The sequence below is a fragment of the Octopus sinensis genome, linkage group LG25 (assembly GCF_006345805.1).
Source record: "Octopus sinensis linkage group LG25, ASM634580v1, whole genome shotgun sequence".
NCBI lineage: Eukaryota > Metazoa > Mollusca > Cephalopoda > Octopoda > Octopodidae > Octopus > Octopus sinensis.
The window spans coordinates 7,575,727-7,598,804 of NC_043021.1; the positions used below are offsets into that span (position 1 = coordinate 7,575,727).

At 38.1% G+C, this 23,078-nt stretch overlaps 1 protein-coding gene across 15 annotated transcripts in view; it reads right to left on the bottom strand.

The window, feature by feature from the left end:
* The window catches only part of LOC115224382 (kinesin-like protein unc-104), a 300,207-nt gene that overhangs the window by 125,275 nt on the left and 151,854 nt on the right, over positions 1-23,078 (bottom strand). For 14 of the 15 annotated variants that reach the window (XM_036513465.1, XM_036513461.1, XM_036513464.1 and 11 more), the window contains 4 exons: positions 22,860-23,038; positions 20,824-20,935; positions 5,867-6,010; positions 3,480-3,500 (listed from right to left, as the gene is read on the bottom strand). In XM_036513465.1, coding sequence (XP_036369358.1) covers positions 3,480-3,500; positions 5,867-6,010; positions 20,824-20,935; positions 22,860-23,038 — 456 coding nt within the window. The remainder of the gene's footprint in view (positions 1-3,479; positions 3,501-5,866; positions 6,011-20,823; positions 20,936-22,859; positions 23,039-23,078) is intronic. The other variant, XM_029795269.2, reaches the window with a different exon arrangement.

Genomic DNA, 23,078 nt, shown 5'->3' on the forward strand with positions numbered 1-23,078 from the left:
TCAATTTCTCTTCACTTAATAGATGGATGCCCTTCAGAAAGGACCACACACCAGAAACCTCTGACTTTCTGTTTCCTTTTAGACCTGGGGACTTGTTATTGGGCAAGGAATTATCTTAATTGTTATCCTTGTCATTAACATTTTGTAGGAATGAAAATGTGTAAGATTAAAGTATAGAATTTAAAAGCACATGGAATTTCACTGAACTCACAAGCAGCACTAGTTATAACCAGAAAACATGTAGTAGATCTTCAGAGAATAATCACAAAGGGTCTTCTTAATCCTTTTACGCTGAAGTCAACTTTAACTTTTCTTCACTCTTGGACCCATTATAAGAATTACTAGTAAGATGTAGGATTAAATCAGCTGAAAATAGCCAACTCCCCACTGCTAATCCCTCTCTGCAATATAAACCTTATGTTTATTCGTTATCATTTAATGTTTGTCTTCTATGTTGATAGGAGTTGGATGGTTTGAGAGTATTCAAAGAGCTTGAAGAGCGTGTTGAACCCAATGTCTGTTTTGGTATGGTTTTCTACCGATGGATATCCTCCTTAATGCCAACACTTTACAGAGTATACCAGGTACTTTTTATCATGACACAAGCACTAATGAGGTCACCAAGTACAAAGGAAAATCCCCATTGACTTAGTGGGGTTTTAGCAATGAGGGAGCTGGCTTTATACCAGGTGTGAAGAGACAGAGTATGATAGAGGGACCAGACTTAGGTACCATACAACAGATGAGATACAGGGCTATCCTCATTATATAAGGGCAGGTGGAAGTAGCTGGAAAGAAGACGATGATGGTAATGAGGTGACTAATGGAAATCAATATTACGTACATATTTCAATCTAAATCAACAACAACAACAATAGACAATGTCAAGAATGTGCATAAATGAGTAAATATTAACAACATGTACTGCAGGCTTGACAGTGAGGAGGAAAGAGAAGTGAAGAGAGAATATAATGCGTACACAGCCTACATTGAGGATTTTAATCCTTGTGTCTTTTTTAATCATCAACAAACTAGATTAAGTGCTAAAAAAGTGATATGACACCATCAGCTTTCTTTAAAGATTTTATTATAAAAGAAAAAAAAAAGAGTACTGAAACTGTTTTAAAATAATAGGGATGAACAGATAAACACACTCATTGCACTTCAACATAAAGAAATATACATGCACCAGTGCACCAGTGAGGTACATTGAAAACCACACAACTGTTCTCAAGGTCTTAACCCTTTAGTGTTCAGATTATTCAATCAAACATAATGCTTTTTGATTCCCATTGATTTGAATCAATCATGCATTATCTCATATCTTCAAGATCTTGATGGTGTAATTACTTAATGTAGAATAACATTGTAGGGTAGGTGTGAGAGCCTGGATCTGGTCAGTTTGAACATAAAACAGATTAAATATTTTGGCCGGATATGGCCGGTTTAAATACTAAAGGGTTAATGTTTTATTTTTAAATTTGCCTCCCAAGAATTGTAGGCATACCTGCTGGCCATTTCTAGGCATGCCTCAAGTCTATCAGTGGGCATGCACGTGGGCTTCGTGTATGCCTTATAGCAGTACATTGGTTGAAAATGCCCGGTCTACACAAATGATTAAACTGTAAAATAATTTGTCACAGACTTGGCCTTATTATAGGTCATACACCAGTATTATTATATATATGATGTAAACATACTGTCAGATACATACACACAAATACACAGCATGCAGAAAATACAGAATGACAACCAATTTATTCTCATGAAAGTCAGTTTACAATGTGTACATTCATGCAAAGATAATCATGATTTCTCAGAGAAGATTTCCAACATTTGTCTATAAACAGTAAAGGTAACATTCCTGAAATGGTCTAGGGTTGTATCTTCTAATTCTTCTTATTAACATTAGTTTTTCTAATTCTTGTTTTTATCACTATCATCATCATTATTATTATTATTATTATTATTATTGTTTTCTAATTCCTCCTATTGGGGATTTTAGTTGTTAGAATTTTCATTGTTATTTTATTGTTTACTTGATTTTTGTGCTAAAGCCCACGTGTCCCTAGTTTTATATTGTCCCTATTTGTTTTTGTGTTGGGCCCTTGTTGCCAATAAAGAAACAATTATTATTTTTATTATTATTATCTTCTTTCTTCAAATTTTCTTCCGTTTCTCGCTGAGTGTTTTCCGTACACCTGTAGCAGAGAAGCTCATTGTATGCATTCCCAGATTACACATGCAAATTCACAGGTAAAATACGTATTTAAAAAATTAATGAATAAATAAATTCATGAATGAATGTTGTTTTCACAGCAATAGTGCTCTTCTCAGTACATAAGCCATTCCAGTTAACACAATTTTTTGCACTTCCTGTAGGGATGGTAAATTTCTGATGATCCTTGCAATGCCAAGGGGCACACTAATCTGATTTCCTTTATATTCCTCTTGATACCTTATTATTATTATTATTATTAGCAGTAGTAGTAGTATTATCCTTATCAATGTCATCATTATTATTTATATCAGTATTATCAAAATTATTATTATTACTACAACTATTATTATTATCATTATTATTATTATTATAAAGCTATTACATGCTAATCAAGTTAGCAGAGATGTCTTAGGAGTCTTGCAGAATACAAGATGGTACTGTTTGAGTAGCACCTATCTCAGTTCTAATACCAATCTCAATTGCCTCACCCTTTCACCTATTAGGTTGCAGTTTAAACAATGTACCAAACACAGTGTTGGATCACTGAAGATGGAAAGTCTCCAGGTTTGGTCATGCTACATTCTTGGCAACAATATCTATTAATCCCTCTGGTTGGAAATTAGGTTTTATAGAATAAATAGAATTTCTGCTTAATTCTATTCTATTTTTTTTCTGCTTTAATACATAAAAGACATTGTGAACAAAAGATGCTATCCATGTCCATCAAACAATTTCAATTTGTTTTTTCTTTTCTTTCAACTCATCATTTCTTTCATTAACAAAGAACTATGTAAAAACATCTTCAGCAGAATATTAAGTAAAATTTTAAGAATTGGTAAAAACATTTCTATGATTCTGAACATTAGAACATTTTAGAATTCAAACTAATAAAAATATAACATGTTCTTTTTGTCTCGTCCTAAAATATTTTTAAAACTTTAAATAAAATATTCTATTTATCTTCTGGTCCTGAATAATTCTCAAACCATTCTTTAGACTGATAAGAAAAGCAATAGATGTGCACTATAATGTTTCATTATTAACATGAAGGGCCTTTGTTTTAGAGGAACTGGGAGGATTCTGTTGGAGTATTTACGGTGCATGTGTTGCACTAAGGCTTGGTTACCTATATCGGAAAACTGCACTACATCAGATGACAAAGGCACATACACACAAACATTTAGGAGCAATTTCATAGCTAGCCACGAACATAAAGGAGGACAATATCACATACACAGACCCCTTTTAAAAGCCTTACCTTTATCGCTTCAGAAGCACTCTGCACAAAAGGTAAAAATAAAAAAAAAAAATGAATAATGAATGAAAAATATGTGTCTACATTTTTAGTTCCAGTTTCTTCCCAACTTAAAATTAAGGAAAAAAATTTTTAATAATGCTTATTAGTCAGATTAAGACAGAGACTCCACTGATAACAATGTTGTTTCATATTGAAAAAATATTGGTAATGTAGTTGAAGAGAATATCTCGCTCAAATAGAAAGACCAAAAATTTGCTTACAAACTTCAAAGGAATTTACTTTGCTAAATCTTTTGTATGCATGAGGCAATGTGTGCGTGTGTGTGTGTGTGTGTGTGTGTGTGTGAAATTGCTGAAGCAAAACAACTTTTGAATGTAAAAAAATGGTGGGGATAGAAATCTCAAAAAAAAAAAAAGAGTAATTTGAAAATGAAGTAAAACCCCTAATCTAAGACTTTTCTGGTCAATATAACAACAGGCAATATTCAAACAGCCATGGTCTTTAATTATAAATATAGCAATCATTTATCTGCATCTTTCAAGTATGATATGGCAGTAACCTTCAGTTATTATATTACAACAGTAACTCAGCTATCAGAGCCCACCAGATATCAAAGAGTTGTCACTCCTTCAGAAACTAAACTTCAGATCTATAGATCAATAACTGACATTTGATAAATTCAGCAAGACAAGATATCAGCAAGGCATCATACTACACCAGCTATAGGCAACAGATCATAAGTGCATATTGTTAAGATGCCTTAACAGTAAATACTATGTTGCAGTTATGACTGTCTGTCAGTCAATTTTAATATTTTATGACATACAACAAGTCATTTTGATGATATTCAGCTGCTCTTCCTATATATATATATATATATATATATATATATATATATATATATATATATAATTGTCACTAACTGTGACTGACTGATGGTGCACAGTAGTACCTACATTGCTAGAAATAAGAGCTAAAAGCCCTTAGACCCACAGGAAGCACATGTCTATGCACTGAGAGGGGAGATAACCACCCCACTGCAAGTGAAAAGGCTTTTAGCTCTTATTTCTAGTACTGTGGGTGCTACCTTGCACCACCAGTCACAATTAGTGACACCTGAATTTTCCTTTTTGGTTTTGTATTGCATATAGCCACCTTCATTTTATATATATATATATATCGCTTTTTATATCTGGTTTGCAAGATTCTTGGTGTGAATTCATGAGTTGAAACAAACTTTGTGCCTTGGGAGAGTCATTACACAATTAACAATGACACACACACTGGTTCAATATCACTTCTTTATTGTTAGTCAATTGGTTAAATATCTAACCAACTAACTAATTGATAGTTTCTTTAATGTGCTGGTTAAACAATCAATCATTTGTTTGTTAGTCTAAGTTCTTTCACTGCTGTTTTCAACCTTTCCAGTGACTTCCCTTCTCCAAAATACTAATCACCAGAAATATGAAGCTAGTTTCTGAATCAGACTGCCAAAATGAAACCAGTTACACTTCAGTGATATTATAGCCTAACAATGATATATTGGGTAAGTAGTCTTATTCATATGTAACTATCTTTTAGGTCTATTTCTAAAAATATTTATATTCTTATCAATGTGAGTCCCACAAACTACAGATAGGCTCTGAGAAATGTAAGTCCCACGAAAAGGTGACAAATCCAATAACAGAATCTATGGCACAAGTTCTAAATGAATTTTAAGTATTTCCTTAGCTTAATCTTCAGACCTACAAATTATCTTGTTTAGACCAGTGCTCTGCAACCAATATGCCGCGAGACAATGCTAGGTGTGCAGCAGTGTAACCTGAGTATAATTTTTTTTCCCTACGCATTTTTCCCCCTATAATTTTTCCCTATACTTTTTTCCACCTATAACTTTTTTTCTCTATACCTTTAGTTATATTTTTAGTTCAGGTGTGCCACCAAATTTTGGAAAGAATATAAGTGTGCCGTAAGTGAAATAGGTTGCAAAGAATTGGTTTAGACAATAGTTTGGCAATTTCATAGAGATGTTAATGAGAGACTCTTAAGTAATTCAAACTATCCAAGATGCATAACCGAGATGTTTTGTTGATGCAATGTACAGACTCATGATTCATGAACAGGACTTTACACTGTATATATGTATATTTATTTGATTACTAGCTGTGAATTGTTTTATTCATTTGCAAATCATCAACATGTATACATTTTATTCATCTGTTACATGAAACAAAAACAAAATTGGATGAGGGTGTTTAACAAACACACATGTATATTAATTATAATGAAAGATTCACCAGAGATGTTACAATCATTGTCGATATATTTTATGATAACCCATCCACCAAAAAATGAAAATAAAAGTTGCAATTAATTAAACTTACCACGTCTGCCAGAGCAGAAATTACTTTTCCAAGGGTCGTCAAAGATTTGTTAATGTTAGCGCCTTCTTTCAGGCGGGTTCCTTTGGCACCGGTTGAATCAGCTCGTTCACTGCCGGCCAAGTCTACAAGACTGATTTTGCTCACCTACAGGAAGAAAATTTAAATATTTGTAAATTTAAGTAAAAAAAAAAAAAAAATAGAAACAATTAAAAGCACAAGAAAAATGTAGCATTAACTACATCACACGTAACAATCCCGCAAACTGGAAAGTGTAACAATCAGCTTAACAACCAGTCTAATTGTATGATAGAAAGAATCCGATTCTAGAAAAGACTGATGCAATTTCATGTTGGAGTTTCCATGAGTTTAGTAAAAGATGAAAGAAAGAGATGAAAAGCAACTTACAATAATGAAGGACTGGATGTATTTGGTGCCTGATTCCTTCGAAAAGAGGAATAAACTCACAAGGATCTTTAAAGTACCTTGCTATATGTCTACATCTGCACTGGAATACTTTACAATTGAGACAAGTTGTCCATGCCACAACTCTCCATTATTAGTATTAAGGCAGTAAGATAACAGAATAATTAATAAGCCAGACAAAATGCTTAACAGCATTTCAGTTCTCTTTGTTCTGAGTTCAAATTCCACTAAAGTTGACTTCGCCTTTCATCTGTTTGCGGCTCAGTAAATTAACTACCAGTTGAGTACTTGGGGGGGGGGGGGGAATCAATGTAATCGACTTACTCCCTCCCCTCAAATTGCTGGCCTTGTGCCAAAATTTGAAACTATTGATAAGCTGGCAGACTCAGTAGCATGCTAGACAAAATGCTTGGGAAAATATTTCCTCCATTTTTGATTTGAGTTCAAATTCCACCAAGGTAGACTTAGCCTTACATCTGGAACTCACTTAATTAATTACCAGTTGAGTACTGGGGTCAACATAATTGACTTACTTCCTCCCCCAAATTCCAAGCTTTGTGCTTGTAGTAGAAAATATTATTGTTGTTGTTGTTGTTGCTGTATGGTTGGGATGCAAGCTTCTTACCACACAGCCATGCCTGCACCTGTATATATATATATATATATATATATATATATATATACATATATACAAACATATATACAATGGACCACACAGCTTCTGCTTATCAAATTTACTAACAAGGTATTGGTCAGCCTGGGGCAATAGTAGAAGTCACTTGCCCAAGATGTTATGCAGTGGGACTGAACCCTAAACAACTTGGTTGCAAAGGGGGCTTCTTAACGACACAGCCATTCTTTGTATTTCTTCCATGCTCATCATAGGGATTGGCAAAGTATTTAATATTGATCCCTGGAGAACTATGTGGCTATCCAGTGGGATAGATATCGCAACTAAAAGGAATGGCCATCGAATTGCACCTAGAAAGTTACCCTCCAAGGTACAAGACTGGGCAAGATTGTTTATGGAAGACTAGCAATCACCCATGCAAACCAGCATGCCCCCTCCACTCCACTGATGTTATCCAAGGGAAAGGCAAAGATCAATACAGCTTGGCACCAGTGACATTGCAACTCATTCTTACAGATGAGTGAAATGGAGCAACAGGAAATAAAGTGTCTTGCTCAAGAACACAACACACAGCCCAGTCCAGGAATTGAACTCACAACCTCACAATTGTAAGCTCAACACTCTAACCACTGAGCCATGCACCTTTGCCACTATATATATATATATATTAATATAACATGACTGAATTTTTATTGTTCATCAATTTATTAAATCTTATTAAAGCAATAATGACATGAAAGAACAAAGAAATTATTGTTTTTAAACCAATAAATTCTTTCATTAATTATACTTTTTAATTTTATTTGAGGAATTTACGCGATTGGAATTGATGATTCCATGAAAGGATCAATGACCCTTTCATGACCTTTTACTCAAACATAACCGAATTCCACTAAGAAATTCCAGAAGATCTAACTCTAGTAAACTCCCTCTCTTCTGGTACTCAAAGAACTGGAACTCTCAAGGAATTGGCACCCAAGAGAAAATCAAAGGAAATGTATTGTTAATTTGAGTGAAGAGAATTTATGCTAATTTGTGTTAATTAACTTCAATTTTGGTACAAGGCCAGCAATTTTTAGGGCAGGTGTAAGTTGATTTTATTGACTCCAGTACTCAACTGGTACTTATTTTATCAACCCTGAAAGGATGAAAGGCAAAGTGGCCCTTGGTGGAATTTTATTAGTGTTGGAGCTACTTTATTCATGTGGAGCAATTCCAGTACAGAGCATAGAACATTATCAAACATCTTCTGGTAATCAATCTAAGTCATGCTGAGGCTTGTTTTCCTCTTTTTACAGTCTTCTAAAATGGTTCAATTTCTCAGAAGCTGCTCTTTACAACCATACATCCCTTTCCAGCATCCTTTTTGGTAATCTGGTACATTGTTTCCATGGTGTTACAGGCTAGTTGTAAATAACTGATGCAAGGGTTTTATAAGTTGTTGATAGGCATGTTATTGGCCCATAATTTCGTGGGTGTATGGTGTGTTTGTTTTTGGACATCAGAATGGTTTGTCCTTCCAGCATCCAGTTTGGTGTTGAATATGAGTATGGGTACTGGTGAGGTGTTTCAACCAAAAGTTGGGGACCCTGTCTAACGCTGGAGATTTCCAGTTACTGGTACTCCTCAGCGTGTCTGCAATCTCTAGATTTACAATGGTTGGCCATATCTGTGGTGCTATTTTGCTCTTCCTTTCCTTTTCCCTATTCATTCATTGAGCATTTTTGTTGTCGTGTTCTTGTTTGCTCCATATTCCTTCCCATACTGTTGGCATGTCACCTATTGATATGATTTTTTTCTTTAAGGTTTTGTAAAAATCAATAATAAATCGCTGAACGAGGTATATCATTATTATTAAGGTAGCAAGCTGGCAGAATTGTTAGCACACTGAGTGAAATGTTTAGTGGCATTTCATCCGTCTTTACGTTCTGAGTTCAAATTCCGCTAAGGTCGACTTTGCCCTTCATCCTTTCAGGGTCAATAAAATAAGTACTAGTCCCCACAAATTTCAGGCGTTACTACTACTACTATTACTACTACTAGTAGTAGTAGTAGTAGTGGCAGCAGCAGTAGTAGTAGCAGTAGTTGTAGTACAACAAGCTGGGAGAATCATTAGTATGATGGATAAAATGCTTAGCAGCATTTCTTGAAGCTTTATGTTCCGAGTTCAAATTCTGCTGAGGTCGATTTTGTCTTTCATCCTTTCGGGGTTAATAAAATAAGTACCAGTTGCGCACTAGGAGTCAATGTAACTGACTATCACCTGCCCACAGAAATTTCAGGCCCTTGTGCCTATAGTAAGTACAAATCGTCAAAATCTGCCAAGGTCGACGTTGTCTTTCATCCTTTCCGGGGAGGGTCAACGTCCTCGAACACAACATCACACCAGATGGAGCTTTCATTGTTATCACCACCACCAACATCACCACCACGGATGCAGACAATATCTTCCTGCCGTTATCCACTACCGCATGCATGCATCCCGTTACCACCTGAAACTAGAGCAATAGCAACTACCACCAACATCACCACCACCAATACTAACACTCACTACCACCACTACCACCATCACCATGAAGAGAGCAGGTGTAAAAAAGCCTGCCCTCTTGCACAGCAGTATGAGTCAGCTGACTTAGCTGGTAGGTTGGCTGCTGTATATAGATGTAAAACCATGAGTCATAATCACATTGAACACAAGATCAATCAGTCAATTCTAATAGAATTTTTATAGACGGTGGTTATGGTGGTTGTGGTTTAGGACGACGACGGTAGCGCAGGCGACGACGATGACGACGACGACGACGATGATGGTGTTGACGGGTCTGGATTGGGCTGCTGCAGTAGCTATGATGGTGGTGTGGGTTTCAATGACGATGGCTGTGGTGGTGGTGGTGGTGGTGGTGCAGCTGCTGCTGCTGATGGTTGTAGTATGGCAATGGTGGTGGTGAGTGTCGTAGTGGTTTTGGTGGTGGTGGTGGTGGTGGTGGGGTTGGGGTGGATTGTGGTAGGAGAGTGTGATGGTGGTAGTGGTAATGGTTTTGGTGGTGGTGGTGGTGGTAGAGGTGGGCAGTGTTCGTAGTGGTAACGGCAGTGGTTGAATGGTGTTGATGGTTGTCACTGTGGTTTCCGTATTGGTTATAGTGGTGGTGGTGGTGCTGGGGTTGGGGTGGGGTGGGGTAGGAGAGTGTGATGGTGGTAGTGGTAATGGTTTTGGTGGTGGTGGTGGTGTGGTGGTGGTGGTGGTGGTGGTGGTGGTAGAGGTGGCAGTGTTCGTAGTGGTAACGGCAGTGGTTGAATGTGTTGATGGTTGTCACTGTGGTTCCGTATTGGTTATAGTGGTGGTGGTGGTGGGGTGGTGGTGGTGGTGGGGTTGGGGTGGGGTAGGAGAGTGTGATGGTAGTAGTGGTAATGGTTTTGGTGGTGGTGGTGGTGGTGGTGGTGGTGGTAGAGGTGGGCAGTGTTCGTAGTGGTAACGGCAGTGGTTGAAAGGTGTTGATGGTTGTCACTGTGGTTTCCGTATTTGTTATAATGGTGGTGGTTCTGGGGTTGGGGTGGGGTGGGGTAGGAGAGTGTGATGGTGGTAGTGGTAATGATTTTGATGGTGGTGGTGGTGGTGGTGGTGGTCACAGTGGTTTTGATGATTGTGGTGATGATGGTACAGTTGTTACTAGTGGTGGTGGTAATGGTACTGCTGCTGCTACTGCTTGTTGCTGTACTAATGGTAACAGCAGACATAGTAGCTGTAGTAGCGGCTGGCTGGCTGGTTGGTTGGTAGTGATGGTGGTTGTGATGATGATGTGGTAGAATGAGGGAGGTGGTGAAGATAATGATAATGATGACAGTGATTGTGGAGAGACCTGTGTTGGTAGTAGTGGCAGCAGTGGTGGTAATAGTGGTGGTGATGGTGGTGGTGGTGGTGATGGTGGCAAGTGAATTTTTCTGAAATGCAGTTGAACGACAGAAGAAGCAGTTTCATTTCCCCACTACCCCCTTCATCTCCCACTCCAACAGATATAAAAAAAATTAAGTACCCTAGTACCAGAGATACACTGGTGTCCAAAGGGGCCCCTTTTATTGTCAGTACACTCCCTTCTCTCGTAGCAACTTCAGTGGCTATTATTATGGTCATAGTGCTTGCAATGAGTCTTGTAGTGATTTTTCTGATGGCAACAGTCACTGTGTAGTGGTAGTGATGGTTTGGGAGACACAGTGGTTCTTATTATTACACTAGTGCTGATGAAATATCAAAGCTTGGTCTTACTTCCCGGTGTGAATGAACTCACAACTTGTACTCGGCTTTCATAAATTGTCTTTCAGTACCTGTGTAGTTGCAAGCAGACATACACATGTTCATGGTTCTCCTTGTTTTTCGGTGCCTATGTAGTTGCAAGCAGACAGACATATTCATGGCACCCCTACCATTAACCCTTTCGTTACTGTATTTATTTTGAGATGCTCTGCGTTTCATTCAATTAATTTTAAATATAACAAAGACTTTAGTAAAAGATCTTAGTTATAATTAAGCTAGTGTTGGGAACATAAATTGTGACTAAGGTTTGGTGGAAGATTTTAATTCAAAACTTATGAAAACAAGACATTTTTACTACAGAGCCAGAGGTGGTTTCAGCCAGGTTGGTATCGAAAGGGTTAAATATAACAAGGAATTTAGTAAAATAACTTAGTTATCATTAAGCTAGTGTTGGGAACATAGATTGTGACTAAGGTTTGGTGGAAGATTTTAATTCAATACTTATGAAAACAAGACATTTTTACTACAGAGCCAGTGGCAATTTTGGCTGTGTTGGTATCAAAAGGTTAATACAGTGGAGCTTCAATGGTGTGACAACTGGAGAGAGAGAGGGATGTACCAGTAATTGGCTGGTACTTATTTTTAGTTGAGTACAGTGAAGCAATGTGAGATGATGTGCCTTGCTCAAAGAAATGGCACAATTACCCAGCTCAAGAACTGAACTCATAATCTCATGATTACGAACCCAACACCCCTAACCACTGAGATAACAATGAATATGATGATATCCAATATCACAGATGAGTTTTGTACTGATATTACTCTTTTACTTGTTTCAGTCATGTGACTGTGGCCATGCTGGAGCACCGCATTTAGTCAAACAAATCGATCCCAGGACTTACTCTTTGTAAGCCTAGTACTTATTCTATTGGTCTCTTTTTGCCGAACTGCTAAGTTACGGGGACATAAACACACAGGCATCGGTTGTCAAGCGATGTTGGGGAGCCAAACACAGAAACACAAACATATATACACACACATACATATATATATATGTATATATATATATATATGTATATATATATGTATATATATATGTATATATATATATATATATACGATGGGCTTCTTTCAGTTTCCATCTATTAAATCCATTCACAAGGCTTTGATCGGCCCGAGGCTGTAGTAGAAGACACTTGCCCGGACTGAACTTGGAACTATGTGGTTCGTAAGCAAGCTACTTACCACACAGCCACTCCTGCGCCTATATCATATTCTTTATTAACTATGCTTTAGTATTTTCAGTCATTGCACCATGGCTATGCTGGAGCATCACATTCCAGGCAAACAAATTCAACCCTTAGTACTTTTAAAAAATATTTTTTAGTGATAGAGGCAATATTAATACCAAGAGGTAATATTTATCCCCACTTAAATGTGGATGTTCTGTTATAACAAACTACGTTATGGTATATACCATGAGAGAAACTCTCATATTGGCATTTGGTGTGGAGGCGAAATGGCCCAGTGGTTAGGGCAGCGGACTCGCAGTCATAGGATCGCGGTTTCGATTCCCAGACCGGGCGTTGTGTGTGTTTATTGAGCGAAAACACCTAAAGCTCCACGAGGCTCCGGCAGGGGATGGTGGTGATCCCTGCTGTACTCTTTCACCACAACTTTCTCTCACTCTTACTTCCTGTTTCTGTTGTACCTGTATTTCAAAGGGCCGGCCTTGTCACTCTCTGTGTCACGCTGAATATCCCCGAGAACTACGTTAAGGGTACACGTGTCTGTGGAGTGCTCAGCCACTTACACGTTAATTTCACGAGCAGGCTGTTCCGTTGATTCGGATCAACCGGAACCCTCGTCGTCGTAACCGACGGAGTGCTTCCCATTGGCATTTGGTGCTAAATGCAGTCTTGTTTATAGCACTTGCAAAGAGACACGCCCATGCTATCTCCAGTGCTGAGACCACCAGATCATGTGATTTTGACCTTTCTTGGTCTTGTCAATGATGGACACTCAACCACTACAGGTAAGTAACAGTGACTCATCTCCCTGCCAATGGTATGTAGAAAAACAGTTCTAGAACAGGCACTGTTTAAAAATATATATTAGTGACAGTAGCTGTATTAATTACCCAGAGGTAATATTTATTCTGACTAAGACAGCGAGCTGGCAGAAACAAGCACACATATACACACGCATGCACAGGCACACAGCTTTAACAGGTTTCTACACAAAATTACTGCCAAGTGAATTTCATACAATACAAAAGGTATTGGTTAATCTGTTAATCTGGTGTTCCAAAAGGAATCTTGCCTCAAGCGGAAAGCAAGATGCTCTGCAGTGGTACCGAACCTAGAGCCAGATGGTTACCAAGAAAAATTCGTAACTACACAGCTATGCCTGCACCCATAAAATTGATGATGATGATGATGGCAAGATTGGAGAAACAGGATGTCTCCGAGATTAAATATGGCGATGACGATGACAACGACAAGCATGAAGAAAACAACAATAAGGACCAGGATATCTCGGAGATAATCAAGCAGTCTGACTGGTTACTCTATATTTACTTTCCTCACTCCATCTTTTCCATTTTCATTAGGTGTAATCAATACTAAAATTATGACGTTTCAAACGGAAACAGATCGAAACACACCCTTTCTTACTTTCTCTCTCTCTCTCTCTCTATACATATACATGTATATACGTATATATATATATATATATATATATATATATATATATATATATATAGGTGTATGTATGTATGTATATGTATACTGTTTACTCTTTTACGTGTTTCAGTCATTTGGCTGTGGCCATGCTGGAGCACCGCCTTTTAGTCGAGCAAATCGACCCCAGGACTTATTCTTTGTAAGCCTAGTACTTATTCTATCGGTCTCTTTTGCCGAACCGCTAAGTTACGGGGACGTAAACACACCACCATCGGTTGTCAAGCGATGTTGGGAGGGACAATCACAGACACACAAACATATACACACACACACACACATATATATATATACACATATATACAATGGGCTTCTTTCAGTTATCATCTACCAAATCCACTCACAAGGCTTTGGTCGGCCCAGGGCTATAAGTAGAAGACACTTGCCCAAGGTGCTACGCAGTAGGACTGAACCCGGAACCATGTGGTTCATAAGTAAGCTACTTACCACACAGCCACTCCTACGCCTATATATATATACACATACAAACACACCCTTAAGGACATACATTAATGTATGGAAACAACCGTCCTGTTGCCAGGTATTACTTCGCTAATAAAACTAGTGTGTGTATGTAATATGCATGTAAAATAAACAACTCAGTCCATGGAATAGGAGTTCATTTATGTGATCAGCACTGATGATTCACACTGTTGCCATTCCGAGTTTCTTGCATTTGTTGAGTTCCTTCATACAGCAACAGGATGGATGCAATTGTTGAAATTTGGAACACAGTAAATAAACACCCTGCATTTTCATTGGTCCATTCCAGTAACCGGAAATTATGTGCAAAAGTAAGAAACTTGGAGTAGCAACAGAGTGAGTCAGCTTTATATATATATATATATATACTTTATTTAAAGCAGCAGAAAATTCAACAAAATTCAACAAAACCTGTTACTCTGAGTTTCCCGTTGCTGATGAACGGGAAACTCAGAGTAACAGGTTTTGTTGAATTTTCTGCTGCTTTAAATAAAGCATATTACTCTACCACTGGTATTTGAGTACTCTTTTTTCCACCTTGTTTCACATTTATGTGTTTACTCCGGTATATATACATATATATATATATATATATATATATATGTGTGTGTGTGTGTGTGTGTCTGTGTGTATGTATGTATATTATGTATATACATATAAATGTATACAAGTACATATAAATAAACCACACATGTAAATGAACAGATATATTCTCACACACACACATATATATACAGGCGCAGGTATAGGTGTGTAGTAATAATTTTGCTTCCCAACTACCTGGTTCCAGGTTCAGTCCCACTGCATGACAACTTGGGCAAGTATCTTCTACTATAGTCTTTGGCCAACCAAAGCCGTGTGAGTGGATTTGGTAAACAGAAACTAAAAGAATCCCATCATATAGATGTGTGTGTGTGTGTGTGTGTGTGTGTGTGTATCTTTGTGTCCGTGTTTGTCCCCCAACTGGTGTTGGTGTGTTTATGTCCCTGTAACTCAATGGTTTGGCAAATGTGACTGATAGAATAAGTACGAGGCTTTAAAAAAAAAAAGGGCTGGGGTCGATTTATTCAGCTAAAACAAAACGTTCAAAGTGGTGCCCCAGCATGGACACAGTCTGATGACTGAAACAAGAAAAAGAGAAAAGGCATTCACACACATACACACACACACATATATGTATACATAGATATATATGCAATGATGAGTGTGTTTGTGTATGTGTCACTGTGTAGTAGTTTAAGATTAGAATAGTCAGGTAGGCTAAGTGATGTGCTAGTCTTATCCGGAGGTAGCTACTCCTCTGAGTGACTTGTTTATAATAGTCTAGATGTGTGAGAGAGGGAGTTGAAGAATGCATGCAAGAGCATGTGAGTGAATGAGCCAATGGGTGTGAATGAAAGAGCCAGTGAGTGTAAAAGTGTGAGTCATCATCATCATCATCATCATCGTTTAACGTCCATTTTCCATGCTAGCATGGGTTGGATGGTTCGACCAGGGATCTGGGAAGCCAGAAGGCTGCACCAGGCTCCAGTCTGCTCTGGCAGTGTTTCTACAGCTGGATGCCCTTCCTAACGCCAACCACTCCATGAGTGTAGTGGGTGCTTTTTACGTGCCACCTGCACAGGGAGCATAATGCACGAGTTGATGAATGTAAATGTGTGTCAGTGAGAGTAAATGCAGGAGTTGGTCAGCACAAATGTGTGAGTCTGTGAGTATGAATACAGGAGTCAATGAATGTGAATGCATGAGTCAGTGAGTCAGTAAGTATGAGTGTGTGAATCAGTGAATGTGAATGAATGAGTCAGAATGTGCAAGTGTATATGATAGAATGTGTAAGGGCATGAGTCAGAGTGCATGAGGGTACGAGTCAGAGTGCATGAGAGTACGAGTCAGAGGGCATGAGGGTACGAGTCAGAGTGCATGAGGGTACGAGTCAGAGTGCATGAGGGTACGAGTCAGAGTGCATGAGGGTACGAGTCAGAGTGCATGAGGGTACGAGTCAGAGGGCATGAGGGTACGAGTCAGAGGGCATGAGGGTACGAGTCAGAGTGCATGAGGGTACGAGTCAGAGTGCATGAGGGTACGAGTCAGAGTGTATGAGGGTACGAGTCAGAGTGCATGAGGGTATGAGTCAGAGCGCATGAGGGTACGAGTCAGAGTGCATGAGGGTACGAGTCAGAGTGCATGAAGGTATGAGTCAAAGTGAATGAGTGTCAGAGGCAGAGTGCATGAGCCAGTGTGTGTGTGTATGTGTGTGTGCATGCAAATGCATAAGGGAGAGTATGTAAGGTCATGAACCAGGGTACAGGAGTGTCTGAGTATCTGAGTCAGAGTGCAGGAACATCTAAGTCATGGTGCAGGAGTGCCTGAATCAGGTTGCAGGAGCACCCGAGTCAGAGTGCAGGAGTGCCCATGTCAGAGTGCAGGAACGTCTGAGTCAGAGTGCTGAAGTGTCTGAGGCAGAACATGTGAGTGTGGGTATGTGTGAACGACTTGAGAGGGTGTTCAAATGAGTGAATGTCTTAATGTGTCAGGCTGCGTATGAATACATGAATGAAAGTGTGTGTGTGTGTGTGTAAATGAGTCATAGTATTGTGTGAATGAGTCACAGTGTCTGCACCAATGAGTTCAAAGTGTCTATAGAAATGAGTCAGAATATTTGCTATGTCGGTGTATGCATATGTCAGTGTATGAATATGTCAGTGTGTGAATATGTCAGTGTGTGAATATGTCAGTGTATGAATATGTCAGTGTATGAATATGTCAGTGTGTGAGTAGGTTTTTGTGAGTGTGTATATGTGTGTATATTACCATCACTACCACAATCACTTCTATTATTCTTCATATCACCACAATGTTTCTTCCGATATTACCCACCCCACTCCCATTACACTGCACACACCTACCCAACCAGTCAAGTCTTCAACAAATCTGTCAGAATCTATTATCATTTGCAAGGTTAACAACCTTAGCAGTTCTCTCATAATCTAACTAATGGCATGGAATTGGCTAAATTGCTAGAGCAGACAAAATGTCTTGTGGTATTCATATTCTAGTACCTTGAACCCTGATTTCAAATCAGGCCGAGGTCAAATTTTGCCTTTTCATCTTTCTATGGTCAATAAATAAAATGCCAGTCTTGAGTCATGGATTTGTGGAAATGTTAGAACATCAGAGAAGAAGCCTTATGGCATTTATTCAGGATCTTTGTATTCTAAGTTTATATTCTACTGTGGAGAAGGATGTGCCTAAGAGCTCTACCGTTACAGTTTTTTCCAGAAATAGCACATGAGATTGTATGAATGAATAAATGAATGAATGACCCAAACAAAAATTTTTTAATAAAAATAATAATAATAATAATAATGGTTTCAAATTTTGGCACAAGGCCAGCAATTTCGGAGGAGCGAATAAGTCAATTACATCAACTCCAGTGCTCAACTGGTATTTATTTTATAAAGGTGGTGAGTTGGCAGATTCGTTAGCACGCCGGGTGAAATGCTTAGTGGTATTTCGTCTGCCGCTACATTCTGAGTTCAAATTCCGCCGAGGTCGACTTTGCCTTTCATCCTTTTGGGGTCGATTAAATAAGTACCAGTTACGCACTGGGGTCGATATAATCGACTTAATCCGTTTGTCTGTCCTTGTTTGTCCTCTCTGTGTTTAGCCCTTTGTGGGTAGTAAAGAAATAGGTATTTATTTTATCAACCCTGAAAGGATGAAAAGGCAAAGTCAACCTCAGCAGAATGTTAACTCAGAACATAAAGATGGATGAAATTCCATAAAGCATTTGCCCAGCATCCTAACAATTCTGCCAGCTCACTGCCTTGATGACGATGATGATGATGTGTTGCATATTTTAAAAAATCTTAAGTTCTTTCTCATTTTCAAAATTATTTGAACATATTTGAATATGTAAAAATGTTACAGGTAAGATTACACCTATGAGAATTTTTTTTTTTTTTTAATAAACAATGTATTTTTTCCATTTCTTATCAGCTTTTAATCCATTTCTCAAGCTCTCATACATCAAGTTTGGTTTTAACTTCTCTGATTTCTTGACAGCATTTAAGTAAATATGTAAAAATCTCTTGATAAGTGAAACAGGCAGGGCAATATTATTTGAGTTAATGATATTGTTACCTTTAACAATCCAACTGTGAAAATAGTTACAGTTGCAGTAACATTTTTTTTTCTTTTTTGCTTTGAGGTAGTGATGTTCTTTTTCAACAAAAATGAGAAACAGAAGATCTTCAAGAAAATGCCATTGACCTATAAAACCTTTTGTCTTCTAACATTTAATACATTAAAACATCAAGTCCACAGACATGCTACCTCCCCTCTCTCTCTTTCTTACTCTCTGTCTTTGCCGTTTCTATTTCTACTGCAATCACTATCCTCCTTGGAACTGGATGGTTGCATCACACATCTACTGAAGCACTCCTGATTCATTTATCTTTCCATCAACCATATTATAACTATCCCCCACTCACCAAGTTCTGCACTATCCCTTAATCCAACCCTTCCTTGTTTCCCTGGGCATGGATTCACTGAAGCTCCGGCGTCTGGTGACGGACTTGGTAAACACCCACAAAGTTATCAACCACCTCACCAACAACAACACTGAACACCTTTTTGATCTCCATGTGTCTAACACACGTGGACATGCCTACAAAGTCAGAAAACAGCACAGCTCCCATGACTTTCGGAAACATTTTTTCATGCTCAGAGTTGCTGAAGCATGGAATAAACTGCCTGCGTCAGTTGTTGACTGCCATGACACTGCATCCTTTAAGGCCCTCATGCTTTCCGAAATCCGCCGAAACTACACCTGATTATATATACACTTTAGATGAATTGTAGTGCACCTGAGCACTGTACACAATTATTATTATTATTATTATTCCTTGCCAAAACATCATCCATTCCTCTTGAATTCTCTCCCTGCATCCTACATCCATTAATTCTTACTTTCTGAAGAGGAAGATTCTTAACTATTTGAGCTCACCTATGTGGGAGAGCAAGTGAAGGTCATATGTACAGGGCCATCCTCCAGACTAAACAAAGATTTTCTTTATCATTGGAAATAACCCCTCATGTTATTTCTGATCTTACTTTAACTTTGACCTTTTAATTCATGCATGAAAAATGATATTTAACCCTTTTGTTACTGTATTTATTTTGAGATGCTCTGTGTTTCTTTTAATTACTTTAGATATAACAAAGAATTTAGTAAAATAACTTATTTATCATTAAACTAGTGTTAGGAATATAAATTGTGACTAAGGTTTGGTGGTGTATTCTAATGCAAAACTTATGAAAACAAGACATTTGTACTACAGAGCCAGAGCCGATTTTGGCCGGGTTGGTAACAAAAGGGTTAAATGATTGTTCTCTTAGATGTAATATGGTTCAAATAAATGACCTTCAGGTCAGCAAATTAGCATTTTAATTTCATGGCTACCACTGTGTCAGAATAGAAAATTCTTTTAAAAGCACCCTCTGGATCTATGATACAAACTTCTTGTTTTAAATTAAATCATTCATCAAAATTTTATGTTATGCCCCAGACACTATTTTAATAATGACACAGTTATGTTATTAAATTCCTTGTTATTTACAAAATTAATTGAAGAAAAGGCAGCGTGCCACAACAGAAATATGGCAACAAAAGTGTTAAGTGATTTAAATGAAAAATATCCATAAAAATTTTATGCTAATTTACATTCCAGATGCCACCTTAATAATAACAAAGGTTATTTTAATTAGATCCTTCATTATTTTCAAAATGAATTGAACCAAAGACAGTATACACCAATAGGAATATGGTAACAACATATTCTTTTATTTGTTTCGGTCATTTGACAGCAGCCATGCTGGAGCACTGCCTTTAGTCGAGCAAATCGACCCTAGGACTTATTCTTTGAAAGCCTAGTAATTATTCTATCGGTCTTTCTTGCCGAACCGCAAAGTGACAGGGATGTAAACACACCAGCATCGGTTGTCAAGCGATGTTGGGGGGGACAAACACAGACACACAAACATATACATACACACATACACATATATGATGGGCTTCTTTCAGTTTCTGTCCACCAAATCCACTCACAAGGCTTTTGGTCAGCCTGAGACTATAGTAGAAGACACTTGCCCAAGGTGCCATGCAGTGGGACAGAACCCGGAACAATGTGGTTGGTAAGCAAGCTACTTACCACACAACCACTCCTGCGCCATCTACATAACCACTTAACACCCCTTAAATCAGATCCTATCATTTTAAATAAATTAAGAACATGTTACACAATTTGGCTTAAGATTTTTAAAAAATAGTCGTAACTAGACAATTTTGATCACACATTCTTGCTCAATCAGAGCTGCCCAGGAGCTAAATAATAAAATCTTTTTAAATACAAACATAGCTAATACAAACCTTTTCTCCAACCATTTTAGTGGCTTGGTCAAGTTTTTTCTGGGTGAATATAATGGTAAAAACAGCATGTGAACGGCTGCTGGTTTCGTTCATGTTTGTAGCGGCAACGGTCCTGAAGATTAGGAAATACAAAGGAAAATAGAAAAGAAATTGAATAAAATTTCTTAGAAATAATTCAAATGAAATTAGAAAAAAAATATGCATGAAATATTTATTTTATTCACACAATAAGAATCTAAAGAGGCAGGAAAATATTGTTTGACCAAAACTTCTGTATAGTATGGCATGGTTGGCTTGAACAAATCAATGAATATCTTTATGTTAAGTTCTCAGATAAATACATCTCTCCTGTCCTCATCATCAACATTGTCTCTCTTTCCAACTACTCCTACACATCTTTATATAATGTGGGGTAACCATATGAAGGTGCGTAGCTTAGTGGTTAGGGTATTTGGCTTTGGTCATAAGGCTGTAAGTTCAATTCCCAGCAGTGCAATGTGTCCTTGAGCAAGATACTTTATTTCATGTTGCTCCAATCCACTCAACTGGCAAAAGTGAATAGTGTCATGCCAAATCTCCCCTGAGAACTACATTAATTCATCCCTAATTACCATTTTTATTACAATATACGAAGCTAATTACCCAAAACATTAACTTAATTATAATCTCACATTTTTTTTATTCATTATTTTCTTTTTACCTCACATTAACGATTCATTATCTTTATTTTAATGTCTCTCCCCTTGTTGCTATGGGTTGAATAGGTTTACAATAAATTTCTTCACATCTCAACTGTGAAAACCAATTTTCTCAGATCATACACAGATTGCCTTTCTCTCCACATTTTTTATTTATCTACAATCTACAAGAACCACAAGTGCTTCTCTTCCCTGCCATATCACATTTTGTTTCCTCCTAATTTATACTATCTGCTCACCTTACACAGCCATTTGCCATGCCAGTAAACACAAGTCAATATATTTAAAGAGAGAGACAACTGAGTGTGGCTGTTTGGATGCTGAGAATTTGGCAGGACTGACTGGATATTGAACCTCTTTTGGCGACAGCACATTTTGGCATTGTAGGTAAACACACATACAAGCACACAGAAACAGACACATACAGTGAAAGAGAGAGATAGAGAGAGATAACAATTTATTAACGTAAAAGCACCATCCGTTCGTGGCCGTTTGCCAGCTCCGTCTGGCACCTGTGCGGGTGGCACGTAAAAAGCACCCACTACACTCGTGGAGTGGTTGGCGTTAGGAAGGGCATCCAGCCATAGAAACATTGCCAGATCAGACTGGGCCTGATGCAGCCTTCTGGCTTCACAGACCCCAGTTGAACCGTCCAACCCATGCTAGCATGGAAAACGGACGCTAAATGATGATGATGATCATCATCATCATCATTTAACGTCCATTTTCAATGCTGGTATAGGCTGGATGGTTTGACAGAACTGGTAAGCCGGGGAGCTGCACCAGGTTCCAATCTAATTTCGATGCCTTTCCTAACACCAACCCCTCTAAGAGTGCAGTGGGTGCTTTTTATATGCCACTGGCATGGGTGCCAGTTATGGGACACCGGCATTGGCCATGACTACGGTCTCACTTGGCTTGGCAAGTCTTCTCAAGCATGGTATATCACCAAAGGTCCTGGTCACCTGTTACTGCCTCTGTGAGGCTCAACATTCGAACGGTGCTTTGTACATACCACCGGCACAGAATATCCCAAAACTCAAGCACATAGATAAATATGCTCAAATACTTTTAAACAAAGGATAAAAATGAGAGAAATTTTAAAACAAGTGAAACATTAAAACATCTGATGCCAAATAAACCACCATTGAATCAGTGACACCAAACAGTATCATCAAAACAGCTGTGCCAAAATGTCACATATCCATACATTTGATACCCAGTCACTTCTTAAACCAGTTTCCAGGTCAGCCATTTGCATAAATAAATTTTGTACAAACAAAGAACATAATCCACTCATTTGGCCCGAAAAGAAATAGGAAGACTTTCCTAACTTACCTGGCTTTGTTGCCTTCATCGATGAGTTTTCCGATGTCTTCAAAAGATTGTACGGCCAATTTAGAAAGGTCCTCGACATATGGACCTAATAATGGATGTTCTCTCACGCGAAGGTTGTTTTTGTTACTGGGGTTCAAAAGATCCCGTACACGCTCACAGTAAATTTCCATGTAGCTGACCTAAATTACAAAAACCAGAAAAAAAGCATGTAGTTTGTTG